Source organism: Salarias fasciatus, chromosome 14 (genome assembly GCF_902148845.1).
Source record: "Salarias fasciatus chromosome 14, fSalaFa1.1, whole genome shotgun sequence".
NCBI classification, from domain to species: Eukaryota; Metazoa; Chordata; class Actinopteri; order Blenniiformes; family Blenniidae; genus Salarias; species Salarias fasciatus.
Window position 1 is genome coordinate 2,827,579 of NC_043758.1, and position 20,726 is coordinate 2,848,304.

General features: G+C 52.6%; 5 protein-coding genes across 8 annotated transcripts in view; 2 read left to right on the forward strand and 3 right to left on the reverse strand.

Moving 5' to 3' along the window:
- lrch3 (leucine-rich repeats and calponin homology (CH) domain containing 3) overlaps positions 1-3,117 on the reverse strand; it is a 9,808-nt gene extending 6,691 nt beyond the window's left edge. For both annotated transcript variants that reach the window (XM_030108262.1, XM_030108261.1), the window contains exons 1-4: positions 2,846-3,117; positions 1,958-2,102; positions 1,307-1,433; positions 911-1,016 (exon numbers count right to left, since the gene is read on the reverse strand). In XM_030108262.1, coding sequence (XP_029964122.1) covers positions 911-1,016; positions 1,307-1,433; positions 1,958-2,102; positions 2,846-3,092 — 625 coding nt within the window. In that variant the 5' untranslated portion in view covers positions 3,093-3,117. The remainder of the gene's footprint in view (positions 1-910; positions 1,017-1,306; positions 1,434-1,957; positions 2,103-2,845) is intronic.
- On the forward strand, positions 3,065-5,485 carry polr2d (RNA polymerase II subunit D). 3 transcript variants are annotated; one of them, XM_030108307.1, is made up of 5 exons: positions 3,065-3,199; positions 3,806-4,220; positions 4,813-4,993; positions 5,104-5,199; positions 5,284-5,485. In XM_030108307.1, the coding sequence occupies exons 2-5, from the start codon at positions 4,142-4,144 to the stop codon at positions 5,360-5,362; spliced, it is 435 nt and encodes a 144-aa protein (XP_029964167.1). In that variant the 5' UTR covers positions 3,065-3,199; positions 3,806-4,141; the 3' UTR covers positions 5,363-5,485. The 3 variants fall into 3 exon arrangements, with proteins under 3 accessions (XP_029964167.1, XP_029964168.1, XP_029964166.1); XM_030108308.1 differs by having other exon boundaries at positions 3,070-3,199; positions 3,833-4,220; XM_030108306.1 differs by lacking the exon at positions 3,065-3,199 and having other exon boundaries at positions 3,651-4,220.
- A 39-nt stretch (positions 5,486-5,524) lies between these two features.
- On the reverse strand, positions 5,525-6,831 carry LOC115400438 (dual specificity protein phosphatase 14). Its single transcript, XM_030108305.1, has 4 exons — positions 6,698-6,831; positions 6,535-6,606; positions 5,829-6,163; positions 5,525-5,759 (listed from the first exon to the last, which is right to left on the reverse strand). The coding sequence occupies exons 3-4, from the start codon at positions 6,137-6,139 to the stop codon at positions 5,525-5,527; spliced, it is 546 nt and encodes a 181-aa protein (XP_029964165.1). The 5' UTR covers positions 6,140-6,163; positions 6,535-6,606; positions 6,698-6,831.
- A 4,907-nt stretch (positions 6,832-11,738) lies between these two features.
- On the forward strand, positions 11,739-13,456 carry LOC115400671 (uncharacterized). Its single transcript, XM_030108682.1, has 5 exons — positions 11,739-11,774; positions 11,810-11,969; positions 12,059-12,135; positions 12,217-12,468; positions 12,546-13,456. Exons 1-5 carry the CDS (start codon positions 11,739-11,741, stop codon positions 12,765-12,767), a joined length of 747 nt encoding a protein of 248 aa, XP_029964542.1. The 3' UTR covers positions 12,768-13,456.
- Positions 13,457-13,626: 170 nt separating this feature from the next.
- abcf3 (ATP-binding cassette, sub-family F (GCN20), member 3) lies at positions 13,627-18,815 on the reverse strand. Its single transcript, XM_030108263.1, has 21 exons — positions 18,712-18,815; positions 17,993-18,140; positions 17,824-17,909; positions 17,686-17,741; positions 17,461-17,558; positions 17,055-17,177; positions 16,706-16,972; positions 16,513-16,593; positions 16,361-16,420; positions 16,227-16,283; positions 16,073-16,095; positions 15,883-15,938; positions 15,587-15,787; positions 15,420-15,496; positions 15,288-15,332; positions 15,076-15,208; positions 14,877-14,965; positions 14,649-14,740; positions 14,437-14,569; positions 14,240-14,327; positions 13,627-14,129 (listed from the first exon to the last, which is right to left on the reverse strand). Exons 1-21 carry the CDS (start codon positions 18,782-18,784, stop codon positions 13,971-13,973), a joined length of 2,145 nt encoding a protein of 714 aa, XP_029964123.1. The 5' UTR covers positions 18,785-18,815; the 3' UTR covers positions 13,627-13,970.
- Positions 18,816-20,726: the final 1,911 nt, after the last annotated feature.

Consider the following 20,726-nt stretch of genomic DNA (forward strand, 5'->3'; position numbering starts at 1 on the left):
CTTCAGCTGTTCTGCTCCTTCAAGCCCTCTGAGACCCACAAGCTGAGGTCCTTAATGAACTGCTCGTTACAAACCGAGCAGTGGTTCAGAGACAACAGCCTCCGACTAAACTCAGGAAAAACAGAGACTCTCCTCACTGCCCCGGACAGAGCCGTCCCACCATTAAGCAGCACCTCATGATCTGAGCCCCTCAACCAAACCCGAATTGAGGAACCTTGAGGTGATCATTGACAGCGCCATGTCACTGGACCGCCACTCAAGGCAGCTGGTTAGAAACTGCTTCTTCCAGCTGCTCAATATCGTTTAGCTCAAACCCCTGGTGTGTAAGACGGAGCTTGAATGATTATTCATGCATTCATATCCACTCAGCTACTGCAGCAGCCTGTTCACTGCCTCAACCAGAAAGAGCTGCTCGTCTTCAGGACGTCCGAAACTCAGCTGCGAGGCTGCTGACCAGCTCCAACAGGAGCTCCCACACCACGCCTGTTTTAAAATCTCTCCACTGGCTCCCTGCTGCGAGTCCAGTTTAAAATCCTGGAGCTGACCTTCTGACCCCTACACGGCCAGGCTCCCACGTACGTCCTCCAGACCTGCTGCCTGGACTCGGTGGAGGCCTCAAAAAGCTTGAAAACATTTCTGTTCCATGAAGCATTCTAGACCACGGACAGTGTGTCTTGACCGTACCATTTACTGTCTTTATGGTTTCTTATCACTGTTTTTATGTACTGTGTAATGTTTTACGATCCTTTATCTCACGTGTTTATATGCTCTGTTGGAAGTTCTTCTATCTTTATATGACTTTTTACCACTGTGAAGCACTTTGTGACGGCTGATCTGTGAAAAGCGCGATATAAATACATTTCACTTATTTAGAGAGAGTGTGTGTGTGTGTGTGTGTGTGTGTGTGTACCTGCTGGCAGGTGCAGCAGGTGGTTCCTCCTGATGTTCAGGTCTCTCAGAGCCTCCAGCTGGCCGACCTGGGAAGGTAAATTCTGGATCTCATTGCAGCTGACGTCCTGCAAACGAAGAGCAAAGCGTCAACACAAAAAAAAAAAAACACACACATTACAAGTTGTGTAAACAGTCGAGACGGCCAAACGAAGCCTCGAGAACCACTAGTTATTTTCTAAGAGGCCACTAGACGGCGCTGTCTGTTCAGCAAATGCTTGCAAGTCCTTCAGCCGCTATCTCAAACCCAAGAGCGCCCCCTGGTGGGGGCAGGAATTAAATAAAGAGGCTCACGAGGCGTTGTTCGGCCGCCACTCGTAAACGGAGCAGAGAGTGAACAGCAGAGGGAAAAACCCACCAGCTCGGTGAGGTGCCTCAGCTGGCCCAGGTTTTCTGGGAGAGACATGAGTTTGTTGTTACAGGCGATCAGAACCTTCAGAGGGAGACTGCAGAGAACAGCTGGAAGCACCGAGAGCTGGTTCCGACTGCAAAACACACACAACACACACATTACACACACACACACACACACACGGATCAGTTCTGAAGTGATTGAAAAGGTCTTTTATTTCAGTGATTCGGCTCAAAGGGAGAAAGTTGATGCGTCACTCGGGGTGAACGAGTGAAAACATGAAATCCAGGATCTCAGGAAATCAGAAAGCTGAGAGACTCTCCAGCCGATTCACTCAAACCTCCGACGGACGTCTTTCAGTGGTCCACGAGACCAGCTCAGACCCTCCAGACCCCCCAGGAGGAGGAGACTGAACTGTTCATGGACAGGGCCTCGGGTTCAAGTCCTGTTTCAATGAGTCTGGAGACTGAAAATACTAAAACCTGAAACACGTCACCCTGAGGAGGAAAGAATTCATGAGATGTGGACAGAGTCACCTTGAACAGAATCACTGAGACAAACTCACGTTTCAATCACCTTAAACAATGATCGGGTTTTACACACACACACACACATACACTGGTGTGTGAGGGAGGCGGGTCGACCGCAGTGTGTTACCTGAGGTTGAGGTAGGTGAGGGTCTGCAGGTTGATCAGAGCGTCGGGCAGAGACCTCAAACAGTTCTGATAGAGGTTCAGACTCTCCACAGACACAAAGACACACACCTCCAGAGGGAGCTCCGACAGGCGGTTCCGGGACAAATCTGAATAACACACACACACACACTGCAGGTTAATTCATGTTTTCATCAGGGCACGTGACGAACTTCAGAGGCTGAACTGTGACGTTTTCTACGTCGATGTGTTTGACCAATCAGACCTTCTGGCCTTCACAGCCTTTTTTCCAATTGATAATAAGATCCAATCATTCCAGCCATCCACACACAGCGGGAGGACAGGGACGAGTCTGGGTTTCCTGCTCGAGGACTCGTTTTGCAGAGACAGGAAATCGTTTTTCTCGCTGTCATTAGGAAATGAATGAACTCCATCTGTCTTGGAACGAAGCTAAATATGAAAAGTCTGTCAAAACTTTCGAGATGAACTGTTAAGAAGATCTGGAGGCAGTGGTCAGTGCTCTGGCCTCACAGCAACAAGGCCCTGTGTTGGAACACCAGCCGGGCCTTTCTGGCTGGAGTTTGCATGTTCTCCCTGTGAGTGTGAGTGCTTCCTCCAGGGACTCCGGTGTCCCCCTGCAGTCACATGGACCTGTGCAGCAGACCGGCGGCCTCGGTATGAAAACACCAGCAGAGCCCAGACAGGCAGGGAGACACTGTAAACACAGCGGCGGGAGCGCGCCGCGGCCCCGCGGCAGCCGGGATGCGGAGTTTGTCACAACACCGAGCCCGACCGCCTCCACCGCCGCTCGTCCCGCTGGGAACTCCGCAAATCCGGTTCCGACTGGTTCCCCGGGCCCGCCGGGCCCCGCCGGGCCCCGCGGCTCTCTCACCGGCTCTGGTGATGTCCGTCAGGTCGTGGTTGGAGGCGCTCCGGGGGAACTCCTTCAGCTTCCTGCCGCTGAGGTTCAGGCTCCCGGTGGCCGCCGCCTCGTCCAGCGCCCGGTCCACCGACCGGTTCCAGGGCGCCGGGCCCGCCGGGGCGAGCCCGTTCGTGTTCCCCGCGAGCACAGCTCCCCCGCCGCCGCTTCCGAAGTTGAGTCCGGTGTCCGCAGAACCCAGCAACACCGAGGCCGCCATTACACACTCCGGCTGTGAGGCTAACGGCTAATTCCCACCCTAAAGTCCGCGTGGGGCATGCGCAGTGAGGCGCGGAGGGAGCCGCGCGCAGTCAACAAGTCCTGACGGTAGGATTCATACTGTAGGACTAATACAACAGAACTGAGACTGTACCGAGACTGTAGTAGTGAGACTGGAGGACATACTATAAGTCATTATTGCAATATTAACGTTGCTGTTCTAATATTGTAATACCGAAACCACAGTAATGACATTGTAGCACTGATACGACAGTGTTGATCCTGCAGTTTAGTAGAGAATAACTTTATTGGTTATTGATTGCAATCTGGGAAATTCCTGCGTCACAAAGCAAAAAAGCAAAAAAAAAAATAAAAATAAAAATCCAAAAATAAATTAATAATATATAAATATATATAATCATAATAATTTATATATATATATATATATATATATATATATATATATATATATATATATATATATACACACACACACACACACACACACACACACACACACACACACACACACACATACATACACACACACATGTGTGTGTGTGGGAACAATCCAACGCTGAAGACATACCCATATACACCCGCATATAGATACATACATATACAATGAGCACAGCCAAAAGAATAAAATATTAAGGATATGAGAAATGCTGTTGAATAAAAGATTGATAGAAGAAGTATTGATCCTACTCCCAGTCCCGGGACCTCTGTCTCCCTGAGCAGACAGAGCTGCAGCAGAGACAGACTGCAGTACCGGAGACACACAGCAGAGGCAGTATCGTGCGGTTTCAGCGCTGAGTCCTCCACAGCAGAAGAAGAAGAACATCCGTAGAAGAAGGTCTGGGAGCTTGTTATTCTTTGTCCGTCTCTGTGACGGTCTGACCCACTTCTCCTCCCGCGGATCTCCAAGACCTCCGGACCGGACCTCTGCGGGTCTCACGTCTCCCCGCGGCTCGTTCCTCGGGCCTCCCTCTGCTTCGGCGGGCCTCCGGAGCCTCCTCTGCCCGGGAAGCAGCGGCTTTGGACGGGGCGATGGCGGCGGGAGGCGGCGCGGCTCCCCCGCACGTGGGAGACGTCGAAGAGGACGCTTCACAACTGCTGTTTCCTAAAGGTGAGGCGGGGGGGGGGGGGGGGGGGGGGGGGGTGAGAGAGGGAGAGAGGGAGGGAGAGAGAGAGAGAGAGAGAGAGGGGGGGGAGAGGGGAGAGGGGGTCGCTGTTGGGTTTTCTCTGTTAGAGTGTCAGTGTATTTGTCGTTCTATAAATAAAGCTGAATTGAATTGAGGCAGACACACACACGCACGCACGCGCTGAAGACTTCTCAACTGCACACATGGAGTGTCGTAGAGTGATGTACACTGTGGAGCGGAGTGCTTCCGGTCCCAGTTCACTCAGCCCGGACGTTTGTCCCTTGTCGGCCTCCACTCTGGTCCCACTTCACCCCGGACCCGCTCAGCTGGGTTCAGACCAGGAGCCTGGAGGTCAGGTCCTGTTGAAAGCCACGTCCCACTACACACTGTCCCCATGGGAGGACCTGTCCCCCGTCGTCCACTGGTCCGTCACTGCAGCCCTCCTCCACCAGTGAACTCTTTAATTCAGTGTTTACACAGAAACGCTCCATGTTCTCCTCAGCCAGCGCTGAGCGACGCCGTGTTTCAGATTCAGCCCGGCGTTCCCTCACTGCCCGCTGTGTCCGTGTCGCCCAGAGTTCGAGAACGCGGAGACGCTGCTGAACTCGGAGGTCCACATGCTGCTGGAGCACCGCAAGCAGCAGAACGAGAGCGCCGAGGACGAGCAGGAGCTGTCCGAGGTCTTCATGAAGACGCTCAACTACACGGCGCGCTTCAGCCGCTTCAAGAACCGCGAGACCATCACCGCCGTGCGCAGGTAACCGTCGCCGCCCCGTAGCCTCGGCCTGGCTCAGAACCCGGACTGGTGCCAGGCCCGGTCCAGACCGGCGCTGGACCTGCTCGTGACTGGGGTCTCTCTGCTTTCAGCCTGCTGCTGCAGAAGAAGCTTCATAAGTTCGAGCTGGCCAGTTTGGCCAACTTGTGTCCCGAAGCCGCCGAAGAGGCCAAAGCTCTGATACCCAGGTGAGTGTGATCCGGATCGGCCCGGACCCCCTTCAGCAGGACCCACTCAGAACCAGAACCTTCTGTCTCTGTGTTCGGTTTCAGTCTGGAGGGCCGGTTCGAGGACGAGGAGCTGCAGCAGATCCTGGACGACATCCAGACCAAGAGGAGCTTCCAGTACTGAGACCTGGACCCGGACCCATGTGGATCCTACCGGACTAACTCAGAATCGTCATTCCTTTCTTTTTTATTCTTGTTTGTGTTTAAAAGCATCTGTCAATAAAGTGTTGTGATTGGTTGATCTGGCCATGTGGGCCATCAGAGTTTCTGGTTCTCGCTGCGTGGCTCAGATGTTGATGCAGTATGCAGCGGGGCGGGCTGAGTCCTCGGCGCTCTGGTCCGGGTCCTGCAGGGCTTCGGGCAGGACTCCGGCGGACGTGGTCGACATCCTGACGGAGCTTCTGCCAAACAGGCGGCGCTCGTAGTCCTGCAGCTGCCTCCAGAAGCCGGCGTTCGGCCGGACGAAGGGCCGCTGAGCCAGAACCAGTTCGTGGGCCTGACGGAGACTGCGGCCCTGGAACCTGCAACACAGACCAGAATCAGGACCGGCGGGCGGCACCAGAACCTGGGCCATTCTGGGAAAGACGAACCTCATCAGGTAGGCCATGACCAGCGCCGGCGAGCGGCTGCGGCCCGCAGTGCAGTGGACCAGCGTGGCCCCGCTTTGGTTCTGGTGGATTCTTTCAGCCACCGGGTCGAAGTACTGGCCGAGGGGGGCGTGGGGCCGGTCTTGGACGGGGACGTGGAGGACTTGCAGCCCGTCCAGCGGCGGGTAGCTGATGTCCTCCAGACCGCTGGCGTTCACGATCAGAGTCACGTTCCTGCTGGTCAGCACGGAGACGCTGAGGGCCGAGTCCAGATCACAGAGCAGGAGCCGGTCCGAGACCCGGGAGACCCGCATGACCAGAGAGACCCCGTCCAGGACCTGGACGACAGAGTCAAAGCATCTGAATTACAGGATGATCAAGGGACTGACTCGGAGACGGTCTGAATTAAAAGCTGTGAGAAAAGAAGTCATGGCGCCCCCGTGTGGACAGTGATGATTCTACACCCCCAGGTGAAAAACACGTTCAGTCCTGAACGAGAGGTGGACCGTTTCTGGAAGGAAACGCTTTAAATCTACATTAATGATCTGTTGAACCTGTGTGATGGAGATGTGTGGCTGCTGATAGTGAGTGTGTGTGTGTGTGTGTGTGTGTGTGTGTGTGTGAGAGAGAGAGGGAGAGGGAGAGACACACTAACACACCAACCCAGTTTGTTTGTGCTTTTTTTTTTTTGTTGGTGCATTTTCCTTACTTTGTCACTTTGGCAGTGTTTTGTTTTCCTCTCGTGCTGTCCTCACGTGGTCCAGCACGAGGCTCTGAGTCACTGAGAACCGAAACAGTCTCATGAGTCACTCTGCGCGCACACACACACACACACACTCCTGGTCTGGATTCCCCGCTCTTCCCTGCCTCACCGAGTCCGCGCGCTCCCGTCGTTACTTTGCGGAGGAATCGTTACAGAGGCGTCCCGGACCCGGACCCGGACCCGGACTTCGACCCCTGCCGGTGAGTTCTGTCTCTTTCGGAGTTCACGTCCAGCAACCCGGAAGTGAAGGACGATACGTCAAAGCGAGATTTAAAGAGCCGGAATGAACCGGATTACAGACATATGAGAGTCCTACAGGACCACAGGAACATATAAAAGTCATTTTATTTTTCATTCATGTTGTTTTTGAGTGATATTAAAGCTAATTCGCTTTATTATTATTATTATTATCGTAAAGGTGGCTGTCCAATAGAGGGCGCTACAACAACCACTCACCACATTAGCTTGAGTAAGACATGAAAAAGTGTGAACAAAAATGAAATAATACTTTACAAATATTAAGAAATACATTTTCTATTCGTCAACGAACAGAATAAATATCATTTTGGTCATGGTAAAGTTTCGTTCATGAGGGACGTATTTCCACCCTGGGGCACAGAAGAGGTCAGACTGATGATTCACAGACCTACTTAAAGCTAGGGTAGACGATGTTGTCCAAAAGCACTTTTAGTAATACTGAGTGAAATGCTCCTTGCCCTCTGGGAGAAGTCAATACATTATGTGGATGGAAAAAGGTGTGGAAAAAATCTGACCACTGTAGCGGCCAAAGGACAGTAAAAACTCCGACCAATCGTAAGGCGCGGACCGCTCTTCAGGAACCAATCAAATCCCTTCGCTGTTCTACCAGCCCCCTGCGCGTATATTTCAATGGCGTGCACTGGCCCTGGTTCAGTGCGCGCGCGCGTTGCCAAGGCGCTCTCGGCGCTCGCGGCTCACGTGAAAAATAGAATGAAGCAGAGCGGCGCGCTGCGCTCCTATGCGCGTTGTGTGCAGCAGTCAGAAAGGTTAATGACATTGGAGGCGACCACAAACTCCGCGCGCGCGGCGCTTCCGCGTCCAGTGCGTTCGCTCCCAACGGGAGCTCCTCCAATGGGGTGGGAGCTGGGCGGAGCCTTGGGGAGATGCTACATTCGTGCTACATGCTGGTTTTCCAAGATCGTCGACCCTAGCTTTAACTGAAGTTTCTATGTGGTAATCACACGTTAACAGTGTTAGAAGCTCATAATAGTCTTTTTTTTAAGATAGAGCCCCCTTGAGGGAACTTCAGGAAGTGTACAGAACAAACTACTGGACTGTAAATGACGTCATCTCATTTGCATAACTGCTCATTTGCATATCTAGATCAAATTAGATGATGATGTCATTTTTTGGGACCTTCCAGAAGAGTAAAACAAGCTTGCAAATGTTACGTTGTTACTCTTTTTTGAGCATTTTTTCAGCATTTACAATCAAGGAATACATCAGAGTTGGGCATTAAAACAAAGGAGAAAAACAAAACCAAAACAACAATAAACAGAAACAATAAAAAACATTAAACATTATATTAATATTTATGTATTGTCCATTTTTCAGTTACTTATATTCTTCAGTAATGCTGAGTGAACAGATGTAGTCAATGAAAGGTCAGCAAGTTTTAGAAAAGGTTCTCAAGGATTCTTGAAGAGAATCAAATCCTTTCAAGATTGATGTAATATACAATATGCAAAAATAAGAAGGCTGAAACGTTTTCAGTGCATATGCGGAATGTGGTTTGTGTGTAGGAATTGTTTGTTTTTTTTTCCCCTTCTTGTTTTCTTCCACCAGTGGTTCTGGGACTTGGTGTACTGAGGTGTGTGGGTTGTCCAGATGTGAGGCGGTGTTGTTCTGGTGCACAGCGGACGGGCAGTCCTCTCAGAGCTCAGAGATGAGGCACTTCACATACTGGCTGCATTCCGGCCATTGTGCTGGTCCGGCATTCTCCCCCAGGAAACATCTGCATTCAAGGGAAACTAAATAAGAAAAAATAATAAACAAATACTCTGATGAAATCTGACAAAATAATTATAGCAACACAAACTACAACTCTAATGAAATCAAACTTCATTTGATTGTCTGAGTCCTCCACCTTAGACATTTACTACCTGCTGCAGATTATTGATATTTATCATTAACTCTGCCAGGAGGTTATGTAATCATGTCGGTCGGTCGGTTGGTTGGTTGGTTGGTTGGTTTGTTAGCAAGATCCCGGAAAAAGTAATGGACGGATTGCAATGAAACTTTGTGGAAAGGTGGGTCTTGGGCTAACTTGGAATTGATTAAATTTGGGTGAAGATCCGGATCACTGTCTGGATCCAGGAATTTTTTAAAGGATTCTTTATCATTGAGAGATAGGGAGTCTTTCACATGGGTGGGCAGGCCCGCCGACAGGGGGCGACAAACGCCTGGTTCACACAAGACGCGCCGCTTCCGACGCGGAAGTGAGAAGCGCCGCGCACCGACTGTCAGATCAGCGCCCCTGTTAACCTATCTGACGGTTCATACAGGAGGCGTAGCGGCTCGCGCTGTGGACCGCGGCCGCTCCGCTCCTCACTATTTTCTCCGCGAGCCGCGCCGCCGTGCACCGCCAGTTAAAGCTGGACCGAGCAGATCGCACCACACAGGAAGTCGGGAACGGAAAATACGAGAGAATCCGGTCCATTTTCAAATTAAAATGAAGTAAAATAACATAAATTATGTTGCTTTTCGGTTTCCCTTTTCAGATAAACACACACACACACACACACACAGGGAGAGAGGGCGACAGAGAGAGGCACCGCATGCTGCAGCGCTCGGCTCTGATCACACCCGCGATCACAAAGTTGTGTGATGATATCTGGTGTTCTTATGGCTGTTGGTGACTGATTGGAGCTGTGACGGAGATCTGCCTCTCTGAGTGACACATTCTAGTTTATAATATAATACATATAATATTATAATATACTAGGGTGGACCCAAAAGTCCCCGGACTGTGGTTATAACTTTTTATTTTTTAATCTTCGCAATTATTTGAAACTGTCACCTTCAAAATACTCTCCTTTGGCTTGAATACAACGCTGCACCGGAGATTTTCACTGTTCAGAGGAGTCACCATGACCGCGCGTAACTGTGCCGGAAAGATAGAACTTCGATTTTCCCTCCCCCGCCTGTATGCCTGCTTTACCTTTCTGCTGCAGCTCCAGTTTCATCTTTGACAACAAAAAGCAGTCGCCTGGGGCCAGATCAGGTGAATATGGCGGTGGGGAGGCTAGCTGGTCACGGTTTTAGTCCAAAAATATGCTTTACGCACAACATTTGGTGCTATTTCTGTGCGTAACGGGGCGTCCTGTGGTCTGCTGTCTGTCATGATGCGGCCATTTCCGGGTGCCTTCATCTCCCTGCTTCTAATAACCGCCTGAGGATGATCTGTCTGGATCTCTACAATACTCCCATCAGATCTGCAATGTCATCAAAAGTCCTGCGTGGATCTCACAGGACATCTTCTTCAGTTTTTGTGACGTTTTCCTCTGTTCTGGAAGTGGATTGTTGTCCTCTGCGTGCCTGGTCTTCGTGATGTAATCTGATTACTCTTAAAGGGCCCAAACCACTCAGACACCCTAAGAATCCTTCTTAAAGAATGTCTGCAACATGGTGAGTGTTTCTGCCGCTGTTTTCCCAATAAAAAACAAAATGTTTTGACAGAGCGCAAATCAGTGGATATCCGCCATCTTGAAAAATCGAAGAGCGGGGTGTAACTCTGTCAACATAAACAATGACTGTCAGCTGACCGCATCACGGGGGAAGACCAAACCTGGCACAGTTATGCATGAGGCTATCCTGTAGCGACATCTAGTGGCCAAAGTCGGAAATTCATTGTATTTTTTTATTAATAGAATCAGTCCGGAAACTTTTGGGTCCCCCCTTGTAGGTTACCAGGTTTGCCTGTTAGTACCTCACAATACTCTGAATGGATTATGTTGACATTTTCAGGAAATGTCCGAAGTGGACACAGGAGGAACACGTGATTAGATTTGGGAGTGATCTGGATTAAATCAGGGATTCTTGATCGATTTGATATTTTTGTTTTTTTTTCTTGGTCTGTGCTGTCTGAGTGCTTTTTCTTCTTTTTTTTCCCATGAAAAATGCATTAATCCATTAATCTAACTGACTGGTTTGATTTTACGGTTCTTGTTAGGACATGAACTTCAAGACGACAGCGAAGCAGACCACCAAGAGCGGTCAGGTAATCCCGGAGGTCAGGTACCACCCGTCCATCCACGTCCCACAAGACGGGACCCGGATCAATGAGACCCCTAAAGGAAGGTCCAGGACCACAGCGGGCCAGAAGAAACAGGCTGTCGGCACCGATCAGGGAACAGGACCACGACAAGTTCAAGGGCAAGAGCCAAAAGTGAAACCAGGTCCCGTCCAGAGAGCAGATCCTGTCCAGAGACCAGATCCTGTCCAGAGAGCAGGTCCTGTCCAGAGAGCAGATCCTGTCCAGAGAGCAGATCCTGTCCAGAGAGCAGATCCTGTCCAGAGAGCAGATCCTGTCCAGAGAGCAGATCCTGTCCAGAGAGCAGGTCCTGTCCAGAGACCAGATCCTGTCCAGAGAGCAGATCCTGTCCAGAGAGCAGATCCTGTCCAGAGAGCAGGTCCTGTCCAGAGAGCAGGTCCTGTCCAGAGACCAGGTCCTGTCCAGAGAGCAGATCCTGTCCAGAGACCAGGTCCTGTCCAGAGAGCAGATCCTGTCCAGAGACCAGATCCTGTCCAGAGACCAGGTCCCGTCCAGAGAGCAGGTCCTGTCCAGAGAGCAGATCCTGTCCAGAGAGCAGATCCTGTCCAGAGAGCAGATCCTGTCCAGAGAGCAGGTCCTGTCCAGAGAGCAGATCCTGTCCAGAGACCAGATCCTGTCCAGAGACCAGGTCCCGTCCAGAGAGCAGGTCCTGTCCAGAGAGCAGGTCCTGTCCAGAGACCAGGTCCTGTCCAGAGAGCAGATCCTGTCCAGAGACCAGGTCCTGTCCAGAGAGCAGATCCTGTCCAGAGACCAGGTCCTGTCCAGAGAGCAGGTCCTGTCCAGAGAGCAGATCCTGTCCAGAGAGCAGATCCTGTCCAGAGAGCAGGTCCTCCAGGTGATGCGGCCCCTCCTGAACCTGAGGTCGTCCCGCCTGGTGTGCTGGTTCCTCTGGACAAACATGTGGTGAAGCAAGTGGAGGTTCTGACCCGAGGCCAGAGAACCAACCCAAAGTGGTTTGCTTGGCGGCAGAACCGGATCACGGCCTCGGTGGCTCACCGCATCGCCCACAGCCGCTTCGCCAAGGGCACGAGCCAAACTCCGCCTTCCTCTTACCTGGCTGCCATCACAGGTAGGTCCCGCCCCCTCACAGACCACGCCCCCTCACGCCCAGTCTGAGGGTTTTGCTGGGACTAGCACTGGCTCCGAATGTCTCCACAGGTGGTGGTCCCACAGTCCAGACCAGAGCCATGAGCTGGGGGGTCCAGATGGAGGCGGAGGCTGTGCGACGGTACCAGGTCTGATCAGGAATCCAGGTGAAGAAGTTGACTTTGTGGAGATAGGTTGAAAACATGACCCGGTGAACGACTGTCCCCCAGAAGCTGAAGACGGCGGCGCTGGGTCGCCCCGTCTCGGTCCAGGACTGCGGCCTGTTCATCGACGCCCGGCGCTCCTGGTTGGCGGCGAGTCCTGACGGCATCGTGACGGACGGCGGCAGCGGCCAGTGGCTGCTCTGCCTGGAGGTCAAGTGTCCCTACAAGCACAGACAGAGACGGGTGGAGGACGCCTGCAGGGACGACCCCGCGTTCTGTCTCCAGATCCTGGACCAGGACGGGCGGCGGCCCGGCGAGGTAAAACCCCGGACGAATGTCGGCGTGTCCCCAGCCGTCGCCGTGGTTTCCTGACCTGTGTCCCGCGTCCGTCCCAGCCTCCAGCGTACCGCCTGAAGACGTCCCACAGCTACTTCACTCAGATCCAGGTCCAGCTGGCGGTGACGGGTCTGCAGCGGGCCGACCTGGTGGTCTTCACCTTGAAGGAGACGGCAGTGGTGCCCGTGACCTTTGACCCTGAGCTGTGGGAGGAGACGGTGTCCAGGCTGGAGAAGTTCTACAGGGACGCTGTCCTGCCGCTTATTAGACCCGAGCTGTAGACCACAGGGTTCTGGACCGTTCTGGTTCTGGTTCTGGTTCTGGTCTGACTGATTAGGGTTCTTGTTGTCTTGAATCACAAAATAGCAAAATTCAGTTGTTTCTTGAGCTTTTCAGTGACGTTAATGCAGAGATGGATAACCGATCGGACCCGGGTCTGCAGGTGGTGGGGAAGGGAGCCGATTGCCGATTGTTAGCGGGTCGACCCGCTGGTTTCCGTGGGAAAGGCGTATCTGATGGATGTGGCTGAAACCAAAGTTAAGAACAGAAACAAAACTATTCGACAGCTGTTTCACCGGCACACCTCCTGCCTTTGTTGGGACATAAATGTAAACTGTACCTTTTATCAAGTTCTCAGGAAAACAGTCAGTTACTTATTTTGGTCAACGCTACAAGCACTTAACGGAGCAGACTGTTTCATTTCGTTATCGATCACATGTTACCTGCTTTTATTTTCATGTTTAGGACTCATAGAATTCAAAATCTTTTTTTGACAGCTTATATTAGGCAACGTCTTAAAGAGTGAACCTCAAAGTCATTAAAACCTACAGTTTATTAGAGCTTAAGGTACTTTCTTTTGGCAATGTGTTGATGTAGCCAGCCCTGGAGTATTGTAAACACAAAAAACAGATGTCACTGTTTTGTGTATTTGCACCTGTTTGAACAATAAAATAATAAAAACAAAAAAAAAAAAAACAAATTGAAATCATTTAAGTTCCTCAGACTGCTCCAAACTGTGGAGAAGTTCCTGTTTCTGATGCAGATGAAACTCCAGAAAGAGGGAAGAAAACAAACAGGACGTGGAACAGGAAGTGACGGAGCTGCGGCTGTGATAAACAGGAAGGGACACACACGTTGGGGTGTGATTGTTTATTTCATCTGCGGGTGTAAACGTTTGATGATCAGCATTTTTAAGATGGCTAAAAAGCATCTGATACGAAACAGAATCCAGCCAGGTGACCGACTGACCACAGATCCACTTCAAATGAAGACCGAGCGAGCGGCTCCCCATGGCCCCGCCTCCTCAGTTCACCGTGACATCACCAGGAGAAGCAGCCAATCGCACGGCAGCGGATCACCTGAGCCACAGGTGGGAGTCCAGGAAAAAACAAAGTCCTCTGAGCCGCTCCTATTGGTGCTGTGACTATGAAGGTGGGAGGGCTCACGACGTGGTGGGCGTGGTTAGTGGACGGGGGGGCGGGGCCTCACAGGTAACCCTCCTTTCTGAACTGTTCGTGCAGGATGTCCCGGTATTCGTCGAAGCCGCCGTCGATGCGCTGCACCTTCCCGCCGTCGCACACCCACAGCTCCTTACACACCAGCCGGATCAGGCGCTCGTCGTGCGACACCAGGATGACTCCGCCCTGAAACCGTGACGACACGCGCTTCAAAATGTGTAGGCACCCCTTACAGGCGAACGGTCATCAGACAAACACAGTCGGAAGCAAACGGCGGCGCGGACGGGCGGACTCACTTTGAACTTGTTGAGAGCGTTGGCGAGCGCCTCGATGGTCTCCATGTCCAGATGGTTCGTGGGCTCGTCCAGCACGTAGAAGTTCGGACTGAAGGGCGGAGATCGTCAGCGTGAACACGAAGAGCGGCAAACGGTTCAGCTCATCTACGCACAGAATCTACAGGAGCAAGAACCCCAGGCTGAAGAGCGGTGGTTACCATGGCATCGTCATCTGAGCGAACGCCACGCGGCTCTTCTGCCCCCCCGACAGGCTGGCCACGGGTCGCGTGGCGAGTTCCCCGGTGATCCCGTAGCCGCCCAGCTGGTGCCGGTACTCCTCCTCCGTCCGGCCTGCGGGCAAAAAAACACGTTCCATCAGAGGAACCCCGAGCCGAGGCGAGGCGGCGGCGGAGGCTGTCGCCGTGGTTACCGGGGAACTTGTTGAGCAGCAGCTCCACGGAGCAGACGTTGAGGTCCAGCTGGTCGACGTGGTGTTGGCTGAAGTAGCCGATCTTCAAGTTCCTGACAAGACACGGAGAGCCCGGGTGAGCGTCACAGCTGAGGCGCCGCCGCCTCGGCGCTGCAACCGTTCACGCCACGGCGGCAACCACACTGCTGTACTGACCGAGTTCCTGGTCCGTCCCGTGTGTGACGCTACCTGTGTGCCTGTCTGACGCCGTTGACAGGCGTCAACTCGCCCATGAGCAGCTTGAGGACGGTGGTTTTTCCAGCTCCATTTTCGCCGACCTGCGCGCATGCACACATACACACACACAGACACACACAGACGAGGGTTGAGTGACGGCGGGGTCGTCACACTGCGAGTTCGGGTGACAGCCTGAGTTCGGGGGACGTACGATGCAGATGCGCGACTCCAGGTCCGCTGACAGGTTGAGTCCAGAGAAGAGCGGCTGGTCTCGACTGTAGTAGAACTCCACCTCGTCCAGCTGAAGGATGGGAGGAGACAACTTCTCAAAGTTGTCTGGAAACCTTCAGAAAAACACACAAAGTGTCAACACAACAACAAAAACAACAACAACAGCAGCAACAACACCACTTCACCTCCTACCTCAGTGTGACCTCGGTCTCCTTCTCTATGGGCTTCAGCTCCGGTCTGAACGCAAAAAACAAAACAAAACACAGTATTAGCTCAGACACAGAAAACACACACACACACACACAACCAGCTGATGACACTCACAATCTCTCCAACAGCTTCAGTTTACTTTGGACCTGCGCCGCACGATTAGCGTTGTACCGAAACCTGTCAATGAACACCTGAACACACACACACACACAGACACCACTATTAGGGTTGCTGTCCATCCGGTGTTGCTGGGGCGGCACAGCGGCGCCGTGCTGCGGTACCTGGATGTGCTGTCGGTACTGCAGCTGGGCCTCGTACTCCCGCTGCTGGTTCTTCAGTCTGTCCTCTTTGGTTTTGATGAAGTTCTCGTAGTCGCCGCGGTAACTGTCCAGCCTCTGCGAGTGCAGGTGGATGATGTCGGTGACCACGGCGTTCAGGAAGTTTCTGTCGTGGGAGACGACCAGGATGGTGGACTGCCACGTCTGGGGGGGGGGGGGGGGGGGAGCGAGAGGGCGTTAGCTCGGGGCTAACGCAGCCTACCGTCACCAATGAGCAGCGCTAACCGACAACACCGCACCTGAAGGTAGTTCTCCAACCAGAGGATCGCTCGGACGTCCAACATGTTCGTAGGTTCTGAAACACACACACACACACACACACGCATGCAGAGTATATCCTCCTCCTCCTCCTCCTCCTCTACCTCGACCTTGAGCACCTGCTCCATCGGGGGGAGAATTGCGTCTCGTCAACCAGAAGATCAAACTCACCGTCGAGCAGCAGGAGGTCCGGCCTGCAGACAAGAAGGAAAACAAGAGTCAGACAGCTGAGCGCCGGGCCGTGGACGCTCCGGTCGGTCGTTACACCTCCTCGGTCCGGGCGTGAAACCCTCCCCCCCTCGGCTCGGCCTGCGGCGGGACTCACCGGGCGAACAGCGCTCTGGCGAGGGCGAGCCTCATCCTCCAGCCTCCGGAGAATTCCCTGCAGAGACACAGAGCAGCTGAGCGCGGCGCTCGGACGGCGGCGGACATGACAAGTCGGACCGACCGGCGACTCACTTTGTGGCCTGCTGCTGCATTCTGGGAGAAAAACCCAGACCGGCCAGGATGACGGAGGCTCTGATTGGACGAGAGAGACGTCAATCATCGACCGGCGGCGACTTTAAAGTCTGAACATTGATTTCTTCTTTTCAAAGCGAGCGTCGTGTTACCGGGCGGGCGCCTTGTCCGCTTCAATCTCCTCCAGCTTCATGTAGATCTCCGACAGCCGGACGCTCTCCATCCCGTCCGCCCTGAGACGGCAGACAGACGCGGGTCAGGAGCGGCTCCGGGTCGGATCCGGGTCAGATCCGGGTCGGATCCGGGTCAGATCCGGGGTCCGATGGCCTCTGCGGTGTTTCTTACGTTCCGTTGGCGATGCGAGCGTTGAGCGTCCGCTCCTCTTCCAGCAGCCCCTCCCTCGCCGTGTCGCTCTGCAGGACGCTCTGCAGCGCCGCCGTCTCGTCGCCGGCCACCTCCTGCTCCACGTGCAGGATGGAGATGTGGGCGGGGACTCGCAGGTTTCTGCTCGCCAGCATCTTCAGCAGCGTCGTCTTCCCCAGGCCGTTCCGCCCGATCAGCCCGTAGCGCCGGCCGGCCGCCAGGGACAGCTCCGCCCCCTGCAGCAGACACCTGGAGACCCACACGTTGACTTCCTGCGGCGGGCCGAGCGCGCGGCCCGCGGCGCCCCCTGCTGACCGCCGGACGGACTCACCGCTCTCCGAAGGAAACGTCAAAGTTCTCGATGCGGATGTCGTAGCTGCGGTTCTTCCCCGACTGGTCGACCCGGTTGTCCTTCTTACTGCTCGCCTGACTCGCCGACGCCTCCTCCAGAACTCTGAGGGAGGAGCAGGAGACGTGAGGAGGAGGAGGAGGAAGAGGAGGAGGAGGAGGAGGAGGAAGAGGAGGAGGAGGAGGAGGAGGAAGAGGAGGAGGAGCAGGAGACGTGAGGAGGAGGACGAGGAGGAGGAGGAGGAGGAAGAGGAGGAGGAGAGCAGGAGGAGGAGAGCAGGAGGAGGAGGAGGAGGAAGAGGAGGAGGAGGAGGAGGAAGAGGAGGAGGAAGAGGTGGAGAAGGAAGAGGAGGAGGAGGAAGAGGAGGAGGAGGAAGAGGGGGACTCACAGTGGACCGGTGGTTTTCTGTGAGTCTCTCTCATTCCTGCGTTCATGTTTGGCTTTGAGCTTCGCTTCGGCTTTCTCCAACTTCTTAGCGTCCACCGTCTGAAGACACACACACACACACACACACACACACACACACACACACACACACACACACACACACACACACACACACACGTCAGTACAGAGCTGAAGCGTCTGCGTCTCTCTGAGGACAGCAGCTCACCGTGTTCTGAGATCGCTTCACCATCCAGATGCCCTGAACGTCTTCAGCGGCCGAGCCTGAGGAGACACAGCAGCGTGAGGGTCTGAGGAGACCCGGACCTCACGGTCCACCTGGGATCCGAGCCCCACGGGTTCTCACCGACGTCGGAGGAGATCTGGGACAGCTGCACCGGGGCGTCCAGCAGGACCTGCCTCTGAGCGCCGCGGTGCTGGTGCTGCTGGTTCCTGAGGAGCACAGGACAGGTCAGAGGTCAGGAGGGGGGACACCTGGCTCACCTGGTCCTCGGGACCCGGATCTGGATCCTCACAGTTTGAGTGTGTTGAACATCTGGAGGCAGATGTCCCGGATCTCGTCCTCGTTCTTGTAGTCTGCCGACACCTCCTGCAGGACGCCGCCCACCGCCTCGAACACCTCCTCGCCATCCTCGAAGTCCGCACCGCCGCCGTCCAGCACACCTGCAACACCGCCAGGACCCGTGAGGACCGGACCAGACCGGACCACGGTCCAGGACCCGTGAGAACCAGACCAGACCACTGTCCAGGAAGACACCAGGACGTCCAGAGACCAGGACCACGTCTCCTGTCTCAGGCCACCACCTGGCAGCCTCAGCGCTCCCCTGTCGTGCCGGTCTCGGGGGGGGGGGCACGGTCTGAGGACTGACACCGGTCCGACCTGACGCCGGACCAGGTTTAGCTCCGGGTCACAGGACGATCACAGATGCCGGTCTCCGGTTCAGGAGGATTCTGGTCCCTGTTCGGTCCTGATCATGATCGACACCCCATCCCGCCGGTGGCCCCCCTCCCCTGTGATCCCCAAGACCCTCTCGTGACCTTGTCACGCCCTGCCGAATCACGCCTGACCCGGTTCGGGTCCACGTTTCCGTTCCTCCGGCTGCTAGCCTGTTAGCTCTGCGGGCTAAGGAGCGGCTCTGCCCGGCCCGGCAGACGGACTGGAGGCCGCTGAGGGCGGCTCCGGCCCCGGCCCGGGCCCCGGCCCCGGCCCCGGCCCCGGCTCCGGACCGCTCACCTGTGATGTAGTCGAAAAGCTCCGCGTCGATCTCTGGAAACTCACTCCTCAGGATCTCCACGTAGGTCGCCATGATACCCGGCCCCGGACCACTTCTCCGTGCGCATGCGTCAAACTGCGACAGCGCAGTGGATTATGGGAGGTGAAGTTTAACAGCTATTATAGATTATGAAGGTAGAAACGTAGATAAGTAAAGGTAGAAACAGGACCGTTTCAAGAAATTTGTGGATTTCAAGCAAAATGGACTTTACCCCCCCCATAAATAAATAAATAAATGAATAAACAAATAAATAATAAATAAACTAATAATAAATAAATAAATAAATAAATAAATAAATAAATAAATAAATAAATAAATAAATAAAAGTGCAATATAGAAACCACCACATTAAAAACCAACATATAAGAAGTGTTGGGCAAGCTAATTTAAAAAGTAATTTATTGTAGTTGCTTGTTATTAGTTGATTTATAGTATTTTAAAAGGAACTAATCACCAGGCAAAGTGTCTGTTTCATTAGTTAAAAAAAAACCCTTTAAATATGGCAAAGAATTTGGATCTGCTCTTAATGGAAATTTAAGACGCCTGAGTAAGCAGGTGGAAATGCAGTTTGCACAAGTCGCCACCAGAGGGCACTTTTGTTTTGGAATCATCAAGCAGCAAGAATGAGGGAGTTCATTTATTTTCTGAGGGCAACAACACAGAAGGTTCGCCCTGCTTTGTTTCCTCCGGTTGCCTAAGGAAGTGTCTTGCTTCTTTTCTTCTTCTTTTTTTTTAAGTTGTCCTATCCACTGTGGAACCCCAATTAATTTTGTTCAGAATAAAGAGCCCAAAATCAATTTCTGTTTCCTGTGCAGTATTGACTTTGCCAGGCTACACATTATAAAACTATGTGAATACTTCATTTCAGACAAAAACAAGGAGAGGAGTTAATCTTGGAAATGTAATCAAAATCTAAATTTACAGTAGAACATAAACCCACAGTGGCTAAATGTGGACTGTTAAATATCTGATCCCTCTCCTTCAAATCTTTACTTATTATGATATAATAACTCATCATAATTTAGATTTATTAAACCTCACTGAAACCTGGATGAATATCTCATTTTAAATGTAGCAACATATTATTGATCATATTCCTGGAGAATGTGGCCGAGGCGGTGGAGCAGAGTCCATTTATAACACTAATCTTCTCATCAGTCCAGAATTAAAACCAAGCATAAAACCTTTGAAAGTCTTACTCTGAACCTCATGAACTCCAGCTGGAAAACACAGACGCCAGTCCTGCTGGCTGTAGTGTATCGCTCCCCTGCTCCATACTCTGAATTTTTGTCTGAATTTTCAGACTTTCTCTCCAGTTTAGCCTTAAGTTCAGATCGAATCATTTTAGTGGCAGACTTTAACATTCATGTAGATGTTGACACTGACAGCCTTAACACTGCATTCAGTTTGGTGGTCTTATTCTCACCTATGGTACTGACACTGACCAACTAACAGTTTTTCCCTGAAACCCTGTCCTGTCTGATCACTTCCTGCTATCATTTGAGTTTAGGTTAACAGGCTTTAAAGCACCTGGGGAAAAAAACAAACTTAAGTATACAAGATGTCTGTCAGAGGATAATGTGACCAAATTCAAGGAAATGATCCCATCAATATTAACTTCACTCCCGTCTGTTGGTCCAATGGACAGCAGTATCAGCCCCACTCAGCTGATCTGGTTGTAGATGAAGCTGTACTCCACACTTGACCGGGATGCTCCCCTGAAGTTAATAACATCGACCTGTCCTGGTCTCTGTCCTGGTCCTGTTAGATCTCAGTGCTGTATTTGATCCTGTAGATCCTGACCTCCTGCTCCAGAGACTAGAATCTATTATTGGGATTAAAGGTTCAGCTTTAAACTGGTTTCAATCATATTTAGCAGACAGGTTCCACTTGGTTAATGGTAACGACGACTCTTCAGCTGCATCAGGAAACACTCCATTAACTTCCACTGTTATGCAGACGATACACATATCTG